The 17,725-nt window shown below is 43.3% G+C and overlaps 1 protein-coding gene across 1 annotated transcript in view; it reads left to right on the top strand.

Annotated features, from left to right (window-relative positions):
- The window catches only part of NLK (nemo like kinase), a 1,170,696-nt gene that overhangs the window by 768,583 nt on the left and 384,388 nt on the right, over positions 1–17,725 (top strand). Inside the window, exon 6 of the mRNA XM_044054405.1 lies at positions 2,450–2,659. Within this exon, the coding sequence (XP_043910340.1) occupies positions 2,450–2,659 (210 nt within the window). The remainder of the gene's footprint in view (positions 1–2,449; positions 2,660–17,725) is intronic.

The raw sequence follows: 17,725 nt of genomic DNA on the forward strand, positions 1-17,725 counted from the left end.
ATACTTATTATGATGATTCACCTTCATAAAGTTATTGAAGCCTTTTTAAGGGGCACCTATCTTTTATGGCCATTAGTCAGAGATCCATTTCCTCCTCGGGACGTTACTGTTATGCTAAAAACTTTGACTCACTCTCCATTTGGCACTGTTTGCTCTGCAGATCTTCAAAGTTATACAGATTCTAGTGTATGTACAAATCTGACCATATAAGCTTTTAAAAAGGTAGAGTGAAAAATGCAGTGTGAGTTTTGCAGTTGAGTGCAGATGTGCAGCAAAGAATGAGGGTTAGTGGAAGTTGGGTGGAATTGTTATTGATTTTTGAGGTCTAGCAATGGCATTTTGCCTTTTAATGCAAATGCTGTAAGTTACAATAATTTGTAGTATTTACCCAAAGTTCTGTTGAGCATGTCATTTTAAAGCCAAATCCCAATCCTACTAAATCAGTTTTTTTTTTTTTTTTAGGTGGGTGGAGGGGCACTTCACGTGGGGGAATGAAAGATGGAAACTGGTAGTTGCAGAGCCATAAGAAATGAATGCATTTGTTCTGACACAGGAAAACTTAAGTTGTTAATTTACTGTGCTGTCTTCGCTGAAAAAAATGGTGGACATCTACTCAAATAAAATTGCTAGGATATGTGCAACTGTGATTGGCCTCAGTTATTTTATCTCAGTTTTTCTAAGATCTCCTTTCCTTCTTCTTTTGCATTCCTTAAATCTATTGATAGAAGCAAAAGTGTTACCTTGAGGCACTAATATATTTGTTTGCCATACGATCAAATTTGAGGAGCAGAGCAAAATTTTGAAAAAGAAAATTACCACTAATGTAATATGCTGCTCATTGACTTAACCTAGCTTGTATTTGCAATTGTTTATACTAAAATGTTACACTTGCATGATATATTATACAGAGTTGCTCTACAGAATCTGTTTGACCCCCTAAAGCGCAGATGCATTGCCATCATTCTTCGAGATTTTTAATGGTTACCTGCTTTTGTCTTTCACAAAAATACAGACATTGAAACCAGGGAATAACAATACATACAAAGATTAAATTGAAAAATTAATGTGAATATATATATATATATATATATATATATATATATATATATATATTTTAATCTAATGTATTTTTACTCTATGTATTTGTCATGTTCATGTAAATTTCAATGCTCTGTGTTCTATTCAGTAGTTACATGATCAAGCAGCTACTTAACATCTTGACAACAGTACAACTAACATCATGGTTCTGAAGATGTCTGTACTTTGTGTGAAAGATTAAAACACTTAACCATTACATTTTTTTTATTGCTACTGCTGTATATGCTTGCTTTAGGGTGTTTTGATAATTGATTTTCAATTTGGTAAGTCATTGTTTTTCAACACACCTGAGCGGCATTTTGTGGAGTCAGCTAAAGTATCCTATTTGAAAGTGTTATCATGATAAAGCCTATTTTTTTTTTCAGATCCCCAGTTTGAATTGTAAAAAAGATATGGCAATGGATTGATTTATCAAATCTATATTATACAAGTTCAAGTACTGCGGTGGTGGTGCTGCGGTAGCGTTGTCGCCTCACAGTAAGACGTCCTGTTCGATTCTCAGCTATAGCATCTTCTGTGTGGAGACATGCATGAATGGGCGTACCTTCGTTGAAGGTTGTGCATCAGGGCCGGCAACTCGGCACGTAAAAATCTACTGCCAATCATTAGCGGACCGGAGTTCCGCTGTGGCGACCCCTAACCGGGAAAAACCAAAAGACACAACAATATTATACAAGTTCAACTACGATTCTGAATGATCTGTTTTAGGTGACAAGAAATGCAACATTTATTTTTTTTGAAGAACCACAAATGTTGTTAGATAGATAGTTTATGGTCAAATGTAGTGATGGATGATTACAGTAAACTCTCAGTTAACCGGCACTCATTGGGATTGGTAGATGCCGGATAACTGTAGTTTCTGGTTGCTTGAGAGTTACTATTAAAAATAGGCCTGACTAATACTGCAGTATATACTGTTTGTTTGGTTGAACTTATTCTCAGGTTGGGGAGAGAGGGAATTTATTCCTGTCTTTCTTTTTAAAACTGTAAAAATGTAAAGTATGTTTTGCGAGGGGAAAACGGAAAGTGCAGCACATGGAAATTGTATTGTATTTCTTTGATTTTGTTTTTCCTGTTGCTTGAGAGTGCCGGTTGCTTGAGTTCTGGTTAACTGAGAGTTTACTGTACTTGAGCTTTTTAACTGCCTGTAAAAAGTATGTCACATGTGTCCCATTGTCAGCCTAGGACTATGAATGTGCATTATTTAAAACATTTTGTCAAGCGTTACTGTGTTAAAATTAATAAAATTAGATTTCACAAAAAAGTATAATCAAAAGGTTTTCTATTTTTGTGTTTAAAGTATTGTAGTTGATTATCTGAGTTCACTGATTTACTTTTTTTCCCCCCAAAGGTCTGTGATTTTGGTCTAGCCAGGGTAGAAGAATTAGATGAATCGCGTCACATGACTCAGGAAGTTGTCACACAGTATTACCGGGCTCCGGAGATCCTGATGGGTAGCAGGCACTATACCAGTGCTATTGACATCTGGTCCGTTGGCTGTATTTTTGCAGAACTACTGGGGAGAAGAATACTTTTCCAGGCACAGAGTCCTATTCAGCAGGTAAAATGTACACAAGTAATATACTTCTTAAAACAGTAGTCAGAAATATTAATATTGGAAACTAAAATGTGCATGTGGTGTTATTGAAATATTGTGGTCTTTATCAAATGTGGCATGTTGTAGGCCAGTACACATACACAAACCCCTTCACTTGATGAACATTATTGATTTAATATTTTAACATACTATGGCTGAATGTACCAGAAAGTAGCAGCTCGTTACTATGGCTATGCTGTACAACAGAAAGTTTCATTCCCAGCATAAACTGGAAGACCACTTCACTAGAGTACCATGATCCATTGCAGTAAATTTCAGGATCTTAAATATTTTGAAAGTGCTGAAGATGATGAAGTTCCAGACGTAGCACTTGGTAGTGTGAACTGAATAGAAGTCTCCAGAACAGTAAGGCCCATAAGTTTGTTTTTCGGTAGACCTAAATATATTCTACATGAGCAGTGTTACCTAGTATCTTCCCTTTTTTTAGTTTCTTGTTAACTGGTGATTCACATTTTGTCGCTATATATGGCTCCTGCCGTGGCTCACCCCAGACCTAAAAAGAAAAATGTATGTATATTCGGGACAAGACGTGATACCTCTGGAAATCAAGTAATCCTTCCTACTTGTTAAAATGCAAACAATTAAAGCAAAATGTTAGGATATCATTCAAAGTTGCTAAAGTTCTTTTTATGAGATCTAAACAAGTACACTTCTCATACAACCCAAAACTGTACTGGAAAGAGCTAAAGATCATCTTTGATCAAACAACTTCCTCTGATTCCTTCTTGTTTAACTCCACCATTTCTTTCAGTTCACAAAAATATTTTTTTACCTCCACTACTACTTCACCATCTTCCTCCCATCATTCTCAAAACTTCCTGTCACCCACTGCATTCCTCATCTATTCCCCTCATCCTCCGTACTATCCCTTCACTGTCTGCATTTCTTACTGTTCACATAGAACTGTTTTGCTCTGTGTAATTTTCATCTAAAACGTTTCCCTTCTGATGCTGTCTGATTACCTGCTGCAGAGAACTTGCATGCTAAATTTTAAAGGTGCCTCTCACATAGCTAAGTTTCTGACATTTGTATATAATCTTAACCCTGTACACTGGAACTGTCCCCATTTATGGAAATCAGTCAGTCATCCCCATGTCAAAAAAAGAAAGAAAGGAAACCCACAATACGAGATCACTATAGATTGATAGCCCTTCTTCATCTCCAACGTAAAATTGTAGAAATATTTGATTTCTAAACTGTACTCAGTCTTATAATCTTCTTGTGTGGAGTCTTAAATGCATTTAATACAGATGCTTCTCTTTCTGTGGTAATTGATTTTATTTTTTCTGCTGAGGTTAGAGACCTTTTCACAGGTGTAGATTTTGCTGACCTGATATTATGAGCTGCCTTTAGTATGTTTGATTGCTCGCGCTCTGTCTTCCTTTGTAACATAGCCATCCTACGTTTTTCACTTTGCTCCTCTAACTGGTTCATGTCATGCTTGCACAACTGCTCAGTTACAGTATTCCAAGGAACTATATCTTTAGACTTAGACATACTGACCTCTGGGATATACTGCAGCACTCCACCCTTGTACTCTTAGTCACTTCCCTATTTATTCATAGCGTCCCCTCTGTCCTTTCTAGTGTGAAACACATCCTTTATGCAGATGATTTAATCCTACCTAAGGAAATAAAAAAACATTAGTATCTTACCAGCTGTCTTACAAAACCATCTTATCCTTTGTGATTATCAGCTTTAATCTTCTGCTAAGTCATGCAGACACCCAGAAAGTCCTTTTTTAGAACCCCAGAGATAATCTCCACTGACTCTGCCATTCCGCCACTGACTTGTATAAATAGCGGGGAGTAACCATTGACACTTTACTAACTTCACAGTTTGACATTAATTGCTAAAGTACTTTCTAGAATAAATCTGCAAGCCACCTTACTCCCACCTCTCAGTATTTAATAGGTGTACCTCTGCTTATACCAATGATGTGAGCACTTCTCACATCTCTCTACAGTACATCCAATGCTACACTCTTACAAGAATTTCCAAAAAAAATGTCTTGCATGTTCGTCATAGTATTCACTGTTGCAGTGTCATATTTGGGATTCCTGCCTGCAGATAACCTGTCTGGCCAGTCTTATGTCCAGAGAACCACCTTTGCTGAGGGCAACTTAAAGGAAAGCAGTAACATCATCGTTACAAGAGGTGCATTGGCTGACATCATTTTCAAATATTTCTTACTGTGCAGTGTTGTGTAGCACATATTCCATGATATTGTCAGTCCATCATTTGGCCTGCTTCCAGGAGCCAGATAAGTAAACGATAGGGATTTTTTTAAATCTTCCTTACTGTTTAGTATTGAAAAATACTCATTATGACAACCGATCCCCACAAACTTTCACAGTCTGTGCTTGTTCTGCCTTAGTCCAGAGCACAGACTGGACTGTTGTCTCTACTGTGCCAGTTTCACCCAAAGGACAGTCCAAAAAAGATGTCTGCCTTTCCAGAACTTTGCAGTCAGAAATGGGGCTAGTCCTTGGATCCTTGTCACCATAGTGTCAGCCAAAGCGTGTGTATACCTTTTGCCAGAAAGGAAGCACTCTGGTAAGAGACATGGGGAAGAGGTGTGGGGAGATGAAGTATTCCTGGGTCCAGAGACTCTGGTCACAGAGAGTTGCTTTTGCAACCCCAGCCCTCACTGTCATTTTAACCAAAGCCTCTGGTTTGACTGTTGTGCAGGCTGTCATGCCATCACCATCTTGCATGTCATTCTGAACCAGTGTCTTTACTGCACCTCCTGAAACCTAAGTCTCTTTGGTTTCAGAAACCCGTATTCTCCTCAAAAGGGGAAAGCAGGATCCTGATTTGCCAGGAGGTTCTTGGAGACAGAATTGAGAATTTGGTCCCCTCCCATGACCTGAGGCCCCCAGGATGGTTGTACATCAAGCCGCAATACATTAAAGACCAACCTGATGCTGACCAGCTTACCTTGACTTAGTTCAGATAGTGTGTCAGCTTCCTCCGCTTCCTTTGCTACTACAATCCAACTGCTTCATCTGGCTGAGATGTACATGTCTCTCCTGAAATTCGAAAGACCACAATTATAGCTTCATAGGTTCACTGTCCATGAGAAATTAGTTTTCCCTAAAATCACCTTGGAACAATTCTTAGAATCCCTGTTAAATGCTAAAAATAATACTTCCATGAGACTGAACAACATACCAGGCTGCATTCTGATCAGTGCCAAGTATACCAGGCTGCATTCTGATCAGTGCCAAGTATGAACTATCTGAACATTTCCTTAAACTGATCAACCTCTGCCTATTTACAGTGTTTGCTCCTGATGCCTGGAGAATGGCTACTGTGACTTTCCCACACAATGGTGGCTCCTCTACAGGCCCATGTAATTCTATACCCATCACCCTCACCAGCCTTGTATGGAAAGCCATAAAATGTATTGCAGCAGAACTCATTTATGCATACGTAGGCAACTTAACTGCTCTAGATCGCAGTCTGTTTGATTTTGTGAGGGGGCAGGTCCTGCCTCCTGAGCCTGTTAAGGTTTTTTTTAAAAGGTTGCAAGGGCTGTGGGCAGTGATTATTCTTGGTACACTGCTCATCTCAACCTGGCCAAGACTTGTGACACTATCCCTATACTGGTGTTATTGTAAAATTAGACAGGCTTAATGTAAACTTATACAGTGTCCACTGGTTTGCAGATTGCCTATCCAAAGATCCCAAGTTGAGAAAGTTGCTATTTTCCTTCATTAATGTAATACTGTAGCCAGTAGGGTGCCAAGGGGATCAGTTCTGGTCCCTCTGTTGTTAGGCATTCATTTTGTAAACATCCAAGCCAGTATTCCAGATGTGTTGTTGACCAGGTTTGCTGATGACCACAAACTGGGCACTGTTACCCACTGATCCACTTATAAAAACAGCTCCATCAAGGGGTGAAATATGCACATATACGGTGTTATCAATAAGTTTCTCAAACTAAATGAAAAAAGTGCAACATAGTAGAGTCTGGCAGAAAAGTTGCCCCATCTCATAAGTAACAAATGGTATTCCTCTTCAAACCAATACAGGCATAAGGGACCTATGTGCATTTATGTGGATAGCTCCCTTTCAGTTATGATGTTTTCACCATAATCAGAAAAATCCTTCTAATTAGCACAGTTAATTTCCAAAGGAATATCCTCAAAATCCAAAGCAGTCATCCTGCCACTAGTCTCTTCCCTTATTTCTCCTGCTCCTAAGGATCCACAGAGTGAATGGCAGGCCTTCACTCAGGGCTTTGATGGCATTGAAACATTATCAAGGAGTTTCTGTTCCAGCCCTTCCCCTTGGTCCTCCACTGGCCTAAAAAGACCAAGGGAACAGGATTCTTCTGAAGAGGAGCTGGATTTGGATGAGGAATCCCTTGCTTACACTTCTCAGATTCCCTGTCCTGTAAGCTGTGTATTAGAGGAAGAGCAATCTACCAGTCCTGATGTTCCCTTTGAAGAGATTTCTTTTGAGGACATGATCTCCAGAATGATGGAGTTTTTAAAATGGGATTGTGCTCAGGTTTGTGAGGTGCATAAAAGATATGAGTTGCTGCAGATGGATTCTCTTAAACCTTCTGCTGTTCCTCCTGTTTTGTCTGCCTTGTTGGTTGCATTTTCCAGTGCTTCTAAGGCTCCAGACTCACAGCCTCTTGCTCCCAAGAAACCTGATAGATTCTCTAGGGAGCCTGAGGACTGTAAATTGTTTTACAAGCGTCGTCCTGCTGACCCCTCAGTGGTGTCTGTAGCTTCTGAAAGCCCTCTCAGTTACTTCCTTCTCCCAAGTTACTGCCGTCTGATAAAGGACCCTAGGGAAGGTTAGAGGAAGAAGGTATATACTTCTGCTACCTTGGATTTTAGGACTATTAAGTATCAGACCCATGGGTCCAGGTATTTGTTGGCTCCGATATCCCAGGCATGTCCGGTTATTTCTGTTCTTCCAGGATAAAACTTCTGCTGTTTCCCTGTTAGCCCCCCCCCCCCCCCCGGTGGCATGTCATTCCATCAAGTGTAGTTATGATGCAGCAGATGCTTCTAGGACTTTTGCTTTTGGGTCTGTGACAAGGAGGTATTCTTGGCTTTGGCTTCAACCTTTACTTGATGATATTAAGGCCAATTTGATGGATGTCTCTCTTGGTAATAGACACTTGTTTGGAGAACCTGCTGCTGCTATGTTCAAGTCCCTTCAGGATAAGGGTAAGGCTTTACAGGAGCTTAAACGTGTTCGTTTCTCCTGTGCCTAAATTTCAGAGAAACTACCTCAATAAGCCAGCCTTTGTTTGCAGACTATCTCTCCCTCCTCCTAAGGGTAAAAAGGGTGGCAAGCAGGCTCCTATTTCTAAGGCTACTCAGACTTCTGTGCCTCAGAAGTCTCTTTTTCCAGATAAACCAGGTGCTGTCTGACTATTCTGTTCTTCCCAGCCACGTTCCTCTTTCTCCTTGCCTCTCTCTTCCTGTTTGGCTACAGATTACTTAAGATTCCTGGGTCCCATCCATTATTTGCCAGGGGTATTTCATGGTTTGGAAGTCCCTTCCTTGTTTTATGGGTATTCCTCAGCACCCTCAGGAACAACTTTCCTCCTTTCCAGAGATGCTTTGGGACGTTTTCACTCTGGGTACTATTCAAGAGGTGCCTGTGTCACAAAGGGGGTGAGGGTTTCCATCCAGGATGTTCCTTAGTACCCAGAAAAGATGGTACTTGGAGAGCAGTTCTAGAACTCTGCCATCTAAACACTTTTTCTGGAAGGTGCCCTCCTTTCGAATATTGTCCCCTCAGACTTTGTTCCCTCTTTTGCTTCCTCAGGCTTATATGGTGTCTCTGGATGTCAGGGATGCTTATCTCCATATCCTGATCCATCCCCTTTGCTGAAAGGTTTTGCATTTCTCTTGCTTCCTAGCATTTTCAGTTCTCTACTTTGCTCTTTGGCCTTTTTACTGCCTCAAGGGTATTGATAGAATGCCTTACTCCTGTGATTTGCTTTTTGCAGGATTTAGGAGATCCAAGTATTTCCTTATTTGGATGACCTTCTATTTCAAGCATCCTCTATAGAGATCTTGTTACAAAATCTTCACTTTGCTATTATTTCTGCAAAGCCTGAGGTTCACAAAAAAACTTCAAAAAGTATTTTCTGACTCTTTCTCAGGACCATGTTTTTCTGAGTTGCAAGATACAGACCGTGCCTATGCTGGCATCCCTGCCTCCTCCCAAGGCCTTAATACTAATTTCATTCTTTCAAACTGTTCTTCCTCTGGCCTCTGTAACAGCCAGGGAATTTCTGAAAACTCTGGGGTTCATGGCATCCATCATCCCTATGCTCCCTCTGGCCAAACTCCACATGAGGAAGTTTCAGTGGTTTCTGAAGTCAGTTTGGCTTCAACATGCGCATCCCCTGGAATTTGTAGTTCCTCTTCTACTTTGTTTCTGGAAGGCACTTCACTGTGGTGGATCCAGCAGTTGTTTCTAAATCCAGAACTCTCTTTTCATCCCCATCTTCCTTCACAGGAGCTGTTCACAGATGCTTCAGAAGTGAGATGGGGAGCAGCTTTTGGCTTCCTAAAGGTCCAGGGGGCTTGGTCACCTCTTCAACAGAAAGAGCGCATCAGTGTCAGAGATGCGAGATCTTTTGATGGCGCTTCAGGCTTTTCGTATCAACAAACAAGGGAGGACAAGATCTTATCTTCTTTGATGATTGGCACTCATAGTGTGGGATGATGCTGTCCAGTATCAAGTGCCTCTTCAGACAGTTTACATTCCCTCAGGTCAAAACATTGTGGCAGACTCACTGAGCAGGTCCTAAACTCAATCCCACAAATGGATGCTTCGCAGGGATATTTTTCTGGGCATTGTCCACAAGTGGGGTACTCCTCAAATAGATTTTTTTGCCTCCCCTGAACAGACAACTTCCTCTATTTTGTGCCAAAGTCCCAGGTCCTCTGGTTTGAAAGATGGATGCCCTGTCTTTTTCTTGAAAGGGGATGTTTCATAATGCTTTCCCCTTCCTCTCATTCCGAAAGTCCTGTTCAAAATTCAACAGGATGCTCCCAAATTCTTATTGGTGACTCCATTTTGGCCGAGACAACATTGGTTCCCTCTTCTGCATTTAGCCAAGGGCAATCATCACAAGTTACCTCACAGGGTGGACCTACTCACCCAGGACAGGGTTTCTCTCATCCATCCCCACTTGTCTACTCTTCATCTGTCACTGTGGGTGATCAGATTTTGATTCCACGGACACCTTTTTTTTTCTGATGACGTGCTTAGGGTCCTGCAGGAGGCCAGGAAATCCAGTACTAGGAAAGCAAGTAAGAGGTTTTCTGTTTGGTGACTTTCTCATAACCTTGATCCACTTTCTGTGGATGTTGCTTTGGTTCTGTCTTGTCTTTGTAAATTGCTCAATGGTGGGTTGTCTTATCCTTCTGTTAAGGGCCACTTATCAACTATCTCTGCTTGTCTGCCTTTACCTCCTCTTTCAGCTTCTAGATTTGAAGCTAAACAATTCCTTAAAAGTGTCTTTCATATTAGGCCTTCCAGGAAGCCTGTTCAATGTCCTCGGATCTTAATTTTGTTTTGGAGAAATTGACGCAGGCTCCCTTTGAACCTGCAGCTTCAGCTTCCTTGCAGTATTGTTCTTGGAAGACTGTTCTTTGTTGGGCCTAACTTCTGCCAGATGAGTGTCTGAGCTTCCAGCCATTATGGCTTGTCCTCCTCTTTTGTTTTTTTTGTTTTTTTAAGACGGGCAAGGTATCCTTGTGTATTAATCCTTCTTTTATGCCCAAAGTGGTGAATGAGGTGTCCTTGAATCAGTCTATTCATTTGCCCACTTTTTTCCCTTCTCCGCAGTCTGCCAGTGAGGTGTTGCACACGTTGGATGTGCATAGACAACTCAGATTTTATTTGGATAAAACTAAGACTTTTAGAAAATCTGATCAGCTCGCTCTTTCCTTTCATCCTAGGTCCTTGGGATCAGCTGTATCCAAGCAAACTATTCCTTCCTGGATATCTAAAGCTATTATGTGAAGTTGTTCAATCTTGCCGTTTGTTCTTACATGTGGGGGTACGGAGCCGATCCATCAGCTCAGAATCGGCCGCTTTCCAAGCTCAATATCTTTCAGTAGCTCGAGGCACAGTACCTATCCCATGATGCTCTATGACTAACCCCCAGATCTAGTTTGCCACTGCAACGGATCGCAAGTCTTCAGTGTGCTCGAGCCAGTGAAGGTTTATTAAGAAGTATATTCTACAGCTAAGTTTACATTTATATATATATATATATATATATATATATATATATATATATACACATATCTGTTTTTCTACCAGTATCCCTTGTTATACTGTCTTTATTTAGGGCTTTGTCCCTGTTTAATGTGTTTTATTGGAGCAAGTTGCTCTTGGGCCTTGCCCTCTCTTCTTTTGGTTACATCCTTTGCTATAGTTGTACAGGGATCGGTCAATTTTCCCCCCATCCCACCTTTTGGCAAGATTGTTATTAGATTGTTAATGGATTGTATTGTTGTACTTGATATTGTCAGGGATGTGATAATTGTGCCTTCTCTGTGTTTCTCTTCTTTGTTATTGGATTGTACTATTGTACTTGATATTATCAGGGATCTGATAATTGTGCTTTCTCTTGGACATGATGGCTGACCAAAAGCAAAAGTCCGGATTTAAAAGATGTGACTGTGGACAAAAAATGTCAATCACAGATGACCACATTTCTTGTGTTTGTTTGAGACCTCTTCATTTGCAGGAGGATTGTTCCATCTGCCACTCTTTTAGTGGCATAGTTTTGTTAGAGAGACGTAGGAAACCGATTGATCGAGGTCTCTTAACACCTGAGTTTCAGGAAGCTTTGGACAAGTCTGACCAGACCTCTGAGTCTTCAAAAGGGTCGAAGTCATCTCGGGTGTCCTCGGAGCCTAAGTCTTCGGCTCGAGCACCTCTGTTAAGGTGCGGTCACCTGTTCCTAGGTCTTCGGATCCGTGTGCCGAACCGATGATTCTGAGCCAACGTTTGGTTTTGGAGCCGGTATCGGAGACTTTAAAATCTCCAGTACTTAGGTCTGTAGCTTCTTTGGCCCCTTCGACCCGCTCTTCAAGGACTGTGTCGGATATTGATGTGGACCGTGTGGTGCAGAGGCTCTTGGAGAACCCGGCATTGGCTAAACTGCTCTCGGCTTCATCCCAACTGGGTTAGAGTCCTGTTCCCGCCCCATTGCCTGTGACTACTCCTCCTCCGAGCCTACCCAGGCCTTCAGAGGCGGAAGATCTGATGGTTGTGGAACCCGACCCGTGGAGCCGAGTCCTGTTCCAGTGACTTCGGTTCCACCCACCCTGACATCTTCGGTGCCGTCCGAAGAGTCTCTGATCCGACACTCTCTTGTCTGTTCTGGGGGGGGGGTCAAACAGACGCGTTGGTTCCGACACTTCTCCTTGGGGCTTCGGCGCAGGTGAGCTCGGCTCCATCCGCAGGTTTGGAGCCCTCGGCACCTACGAGGCCTCCGTCTTCTTCGGAACCGGTGGCCTCCTCGGGCCGAGACTCCAGGGCCTTTGATGCCATGAGGAGGGTGTTGTCTGCTCAGACCCACACTACAAGTCTCTCCTCTTCCTCCCTGAAGATGCTGAGTTCTGCCTCTTCATTTAAAGCACCTACTAAGCGACGAGACCCAGAGCCTCTGGTATCCCCTTTGGGTGAACCCTGCTCTACTGAAACTTCACCAGACCACTGATGAAGTTCCCAGAAAGAGACTGTGCAAGAGGAGGCATTTGGATTCCCCTCAGGAATCCTTGACATCAGACACCAACTTAGAGGAATTTGAGGGGTCCCCACTGTCCCCCTCGGAGGATGTCTCCTTTGCGGACATCTTAGAAATACTTAAGCAGAGGGGTGACTGGCAGTCCATTCGCCCTACTGAGGATGAGTCGGTGCTCCTGAAGGCCTTTGGGTCTCAGCCCTCCACCTCCTGGGTTACTCCGCCCTTTGACGAACTAATGGAACTGGTCACTCGAAGGGCGTGGGAGTCCCCTGACACCATGGAACCAGTCCCTCGGAGGCTCAATAAATTCATCACTGCCCCTTAAGAGAAATCGTTCCACACCAATGGAGTCCCTGCTGATGCCATGGTGGTGGCGGCGGCCACCAAGAAAGAGATGTCAGAGACTTCTTCTACTGTCCATCCTCCTAATAAAGATTCTAGGACGATGGATAGATACGGGAAACGCATTTTTAGTTCTGCGACATTTGCCATGAGATCGCTTGACTACTTGACCCATTTTACTCGCCTTCAACAAGATCTCCTTCAAGAACTCGGAGATACTCTAAAGGGTAACACAGATGAGGCTATTTCAGAAAAGGTTACAGCTCAGCTTTTACCCTTAATTCCATCATCAACTCATCCATGCCGCTCATTTCCTATGCAGCCGAGGGATCGAGTCGAGCAGCAGGTTCAGCAGTTGCTCTGTGGAGACTGTCCTGGATGCGCTTGTGCTCCTTTGTAGAAGCCTTCAAGTCTTCCTTTGTTGATACCCCGTTTGATGGCACTTCATTGTTTGGGCACCTAAAGTCAAGGAGACCCTCACTAAGTGTGAGCAGGAAGGAAAGACTGTCTGCTGTAGGAGTCCGTTTTTCCACGCCTACTAGACCATACCCCAAAGGGCAAAAAGGTGGAAAAATGTGGTTCCGGAAGTCCCAAGGAGCTTTCTAGAACACACGTAGTGAACGCCCCTTCAGGGGCAGAGGAGGGGGCAATAATGGAAGACGCCGCTTTGGTGGCAGAGAGGGGGTCCACAGAACCAGGGTGACAGGGAGCAGTTTCCTGGCAGGCCCTAGCAGCGCTCCTGAGAGGAGGTCCGACTCTCCTACTCTGGAGGCAGTCGGGGGTCGCTTGGCTTTGTACCCAGACGCCTGGCTAGGATTTGCATCAGATTCTTGGGTACAAAACATAGTTACCAGAGGTTACCTCATTCCCTTTGTAGAACCCCCGTTACCCACAAAAAGAATCCCAGATATTCCACCCAGTCTGAGGAATCAAGCAGTCACAAAAATCCAAAACCTGCTAGAAAAAAAAGAGTCATCCAGCCAGTCCCGGTGGACCAGATAGGCTCCGGAACTTACTCCAGATTCTTTTTAGTTCCAAAGAAAACGGGACTGGAGGGTTATTTTAGACCTCAGCAAACTCAATACATTTGTAAAGGAGAAGTTCCAGATGATCACGCTTCAATCGATACTCCTGTTCCTGGGAACGAGTGAGTGGATGTGCTCTTTAGATCTCAAGGATGCGTACTACCACATCAAAATGGCCAGACCATCCAGAGATCACCTGCGTTTCCGGCTGGGGACCAGTCATTACCAATTTCGAGCTCTGCCCTTTGGTCTCACTACAGCCCCCAGAGTGTTCACCAAATGTATGGCAGTAGTTACGGCTCACCTGAGGCGTCTAGGATTCTGGGTGTTTCCGTTTCTGGACGACTGGCTCCTGTCTGCCACCACCAGGCATCATCTCATTCAGTCCAGGGATCATACGATCAATCTCTGTTCTTGGTTAGGAATAACCATAAATTTTGAAAAATCTGCTTTATTACCATCGCAGCATATCTCATTTATCGGAGCAGACCTAGGCACCACCACCGCCCTGGTCAAATTACCTCTAGAACGAGTCACCTCTCTAAGAAATCAGGTGTCATGCTTGTTACAAGAAAAGAAAGTACCTGCCTCTCAGGTTTTAAAACTCTCAGGCACAATGGCAGCTTCTCTCATAGCAGTATCTCTGGGCTGGATGCACATGCGGATACTCCAGTGGTTGCTTTTCACCCAGTGGTCCTACCAACAGCTCCCGATGTCATTCAAGATTCTGTTGACAGATGCTTGCAAGAGAGACCTTCTCTGGTGGTAAAACAGCCACCAGGTGACAGTAGGTCGACCATTTCTATTATCCCCTCCAGTAGCCATGGTGACAACGGACGCTTCCCTGATGGGGGGGGGGGCTTTTTCATGGAAAGACAGCCCAAGGCACCTGGTCAGAGATGGAATGTCATTTGCACATCAACGTCCTGGAGTTGAGAGCAGTGCTTTTAGCATTGCAGCACTTTCACGACTCTCTACCTCAGGGGACGATTGTGATTCAGACAGACAACATGTCGGTGGTCTGGTACATCAACAAACAGGGGGGAACCAAATCTTGCCCCTTATGCCGAGAAGCTTTGAGGATTTAGAAGTGGGCTGTGTCCACCGGGTGCTATTAGCAATGCACATCCCGGGGAAATCCAACGTGATAGCGGACAAACTGAGCAGAGCGATTTTGTTACCCCACGAGTGGTCCCTCAAACAAAATGTGGCGGAAATGATATTCCGCAGATGGGGCCAGCCTTGTTGCGACCTTTTTGCATCTCCAATGAATGCCAAATGCAGAAGCTACTTTGCCCTGAACCCTCCACCGGGGGACAGTCCCAGGGATTCACTTGTGCACGATTGGCACTCCGGTCTCCTTTATGCTTTTCCTCCAGCCCCACTGATTCCCAGATTCTTGCTGAAAGCAAAGGGCTCGGGAAGGACAGTTATTCTGATGGCCCCTTTTTGGCCTCGGCAGATATGGTTCCCTTTTCTTCATCAATACCAAGTGGAAGAACCTTGGTTTCTGGACCCAGTGCCAGACCTTCTGACGCATTCGTCAGGAGTTCTTCACCCCTCTCTTCAGTCCCTGAAACTGACAGCTTGGCTGCTCCACTTCCCAACCTAGCCAGGTCATGTAATCTGTCTTCCGAAGTACAACATATTCTGGTTTCCTCTCATAAAGTCTCCACTAGGAAACCGTACAGTAGTAAATGGAAACGTTTTGTTTACTGGGCCTCTCAACGTGATATTGATCCCTATGTTGCCCCTCTCAATATGGTTCTGGAATTTCTCGCTACGATTTTTCAGGAAGGTGCTGCAGCGGCCACTGTTAGAGTTCACTCCTTCCCTCCACCCCCTGGGTCTATTTCTCTTCTGGATGTACTGATTACCACTCTATTCCTTTGACTGGCGTTCCTACTGGAGCTCTCACTTCTGAGGATGGTACATCCAGACATCACCTTTATGCCCTATGCTACGCAAGGAGCATATGTGTGATGTATGGCATACCTTAAAGCAACCTAAAGGCCTTGGTATACTGGCCGGACGTTGGGTCTCCCTTGGCAGAGGATCCTTATTGTAATGACTACTGCAACAGAGAAGAAAAGGACATCCACCGTTATGGTAAGATTTTACACAACTACTATTTGTACAAATCCAAGCATATCACTCGACTAGAAAGGCTCCAGAGATTTCTGACAAGAAATTAAAGGTCTTAAATCCTTCAACTATCATGAGAGATTAGAATCACTTTTTGTACTCTGTAGCCTACAGGTAGCTGAGAGTTGCTGAGTGGTGACCTGTGTCTTGCTTTTCGAGCCATGAATGACCCAGTCCAATTTGACTTCCTGTTTCTTCACAAAACCAGTGGCTATACAGACACCCACACTATCTACACCAACAAATAAACAAGACTTGGAGGAATAGATTCCTAACTTAGCGTATTCGTAGCCTGTGAAATAAGATACCACTACAGGTTAATCAAAGTACTACTTGGATACCTTTAAGGCTAGCCTTGATGACTGGATGGATAGACACAAAATTACACCAGGGTTATTAAGTACAGCCCTGCTTGATTTGAGAGGTGAGCACTATTACATTACTATAAAGGGTGGCAAAAACTTGTAAGTTTGTCTGCTTAAAGGTGTATATAATTAGGCAACGTGATTCCCTTGATTGCTTGCCTAAGATGTTCCTATGCTTTTAGATTACAGCCAGAGGAGACCATCAAGAATTTCTGCCACATTGACCAGTACTGGTTGAAGACCAACAGTGCCACCCGTTAAGCAGACATTCTCCTCATATCCTCAATGAAAATTTGCAGTCACCCATCCAGTCATCCAGATTTATTTTCATGGTTATTAGGGAAGCTTGCTGCTTGATAAGTTAAGGGCAGACTACTCCAGAAATGGGATGCATTGGGTTCAGTGTATGTCATGCCATTTGGTGGTGTTAATGTGGCAGTATGGGTTTAGGTCTGTAATACAGGTGTTTTACTTACCATTGATTCTGTTTAGGTGAAGGAGTTCAGAGAGTGCTGGATTGTTCATACCATGAAAGGCTACACAGAGATCACCTCTCAGGAGTTTGTATGCTGCTGAGTAGATGAATATGAAGTCTGCAAGATGGTTTAGGTGCTTTAACATGCCAATCTGTGCATTATATTCAGTGATGGGTGTAATAAAAGATAAATAAGCGAATTAATGATTAGAGGTCTCTGGGGCACATTTGCAAAAAGAGGAAGGTGTAATCTCTACCTAAAAATCTTGACCTCCATGTTTCAGGGGCAGATGAACTGTCTTATGTGAGCCAGAGCCCTTCTGCTGAGATTTATGAACCGGACACTGAAGCCATCAATTCCTCTGCTTCCTGCATTTCCATCAGAGGATTTCTCCTTTGCAGACACCCTTCACTGAATGATGGTGTTCTAGATGGAAACTAAAACCTTTTCTCAGGTCCATCTCAAATGTAGACCTTTCATGAGCCTGCCTAAGCCTGGAGCACTAGTTGTTCGTTCAGTGCCCTGTAGGATGAGTTTACAACTACAGTTATGGAACCAGACTCCCTTCCCACTGTCAATGATTCCTACAAATTCCTTTATAAAAGTCCTGTGGCTAATCCAGCTGTGGTGTCTGGATTCCAGCAAGGGAGCAAATTCAGTTCTTGGAGGGGGTGTTCGGGGTGGAGGTTCACATAATAGTTAAGGTGTTTACCTTACAAACAAAAGGCACAAGGTTTGATTCTCATCTTTAAATAAACTACGAAAAACCAGCCAAAACTTTTATTAAAGCCAATCTCTAGCTCCTCTGATTACACCAAGCCTTCAAGGATTCTCATCTTTGGTCACTGCATGATTATTGGCTAGGCAGGTAATAGTCTGCAGACTGATTGCCTAGTATTTACCTG

This window comes from Protopterus annectens, chromosome 13.part0 (assembly GCF_019279795.1).
Source record: "Protopterus annectens isolate FY-2018-M chromosome 13.part0, PAN1.0, whole genome shotgun sequence".
Taxonomy (NCBI): domain Eukaryota; kingdom Metazoa; phylum Chordata; order Ceratodontiformes; family Protopteridae; genus Protopterus; species Protopterus annectens.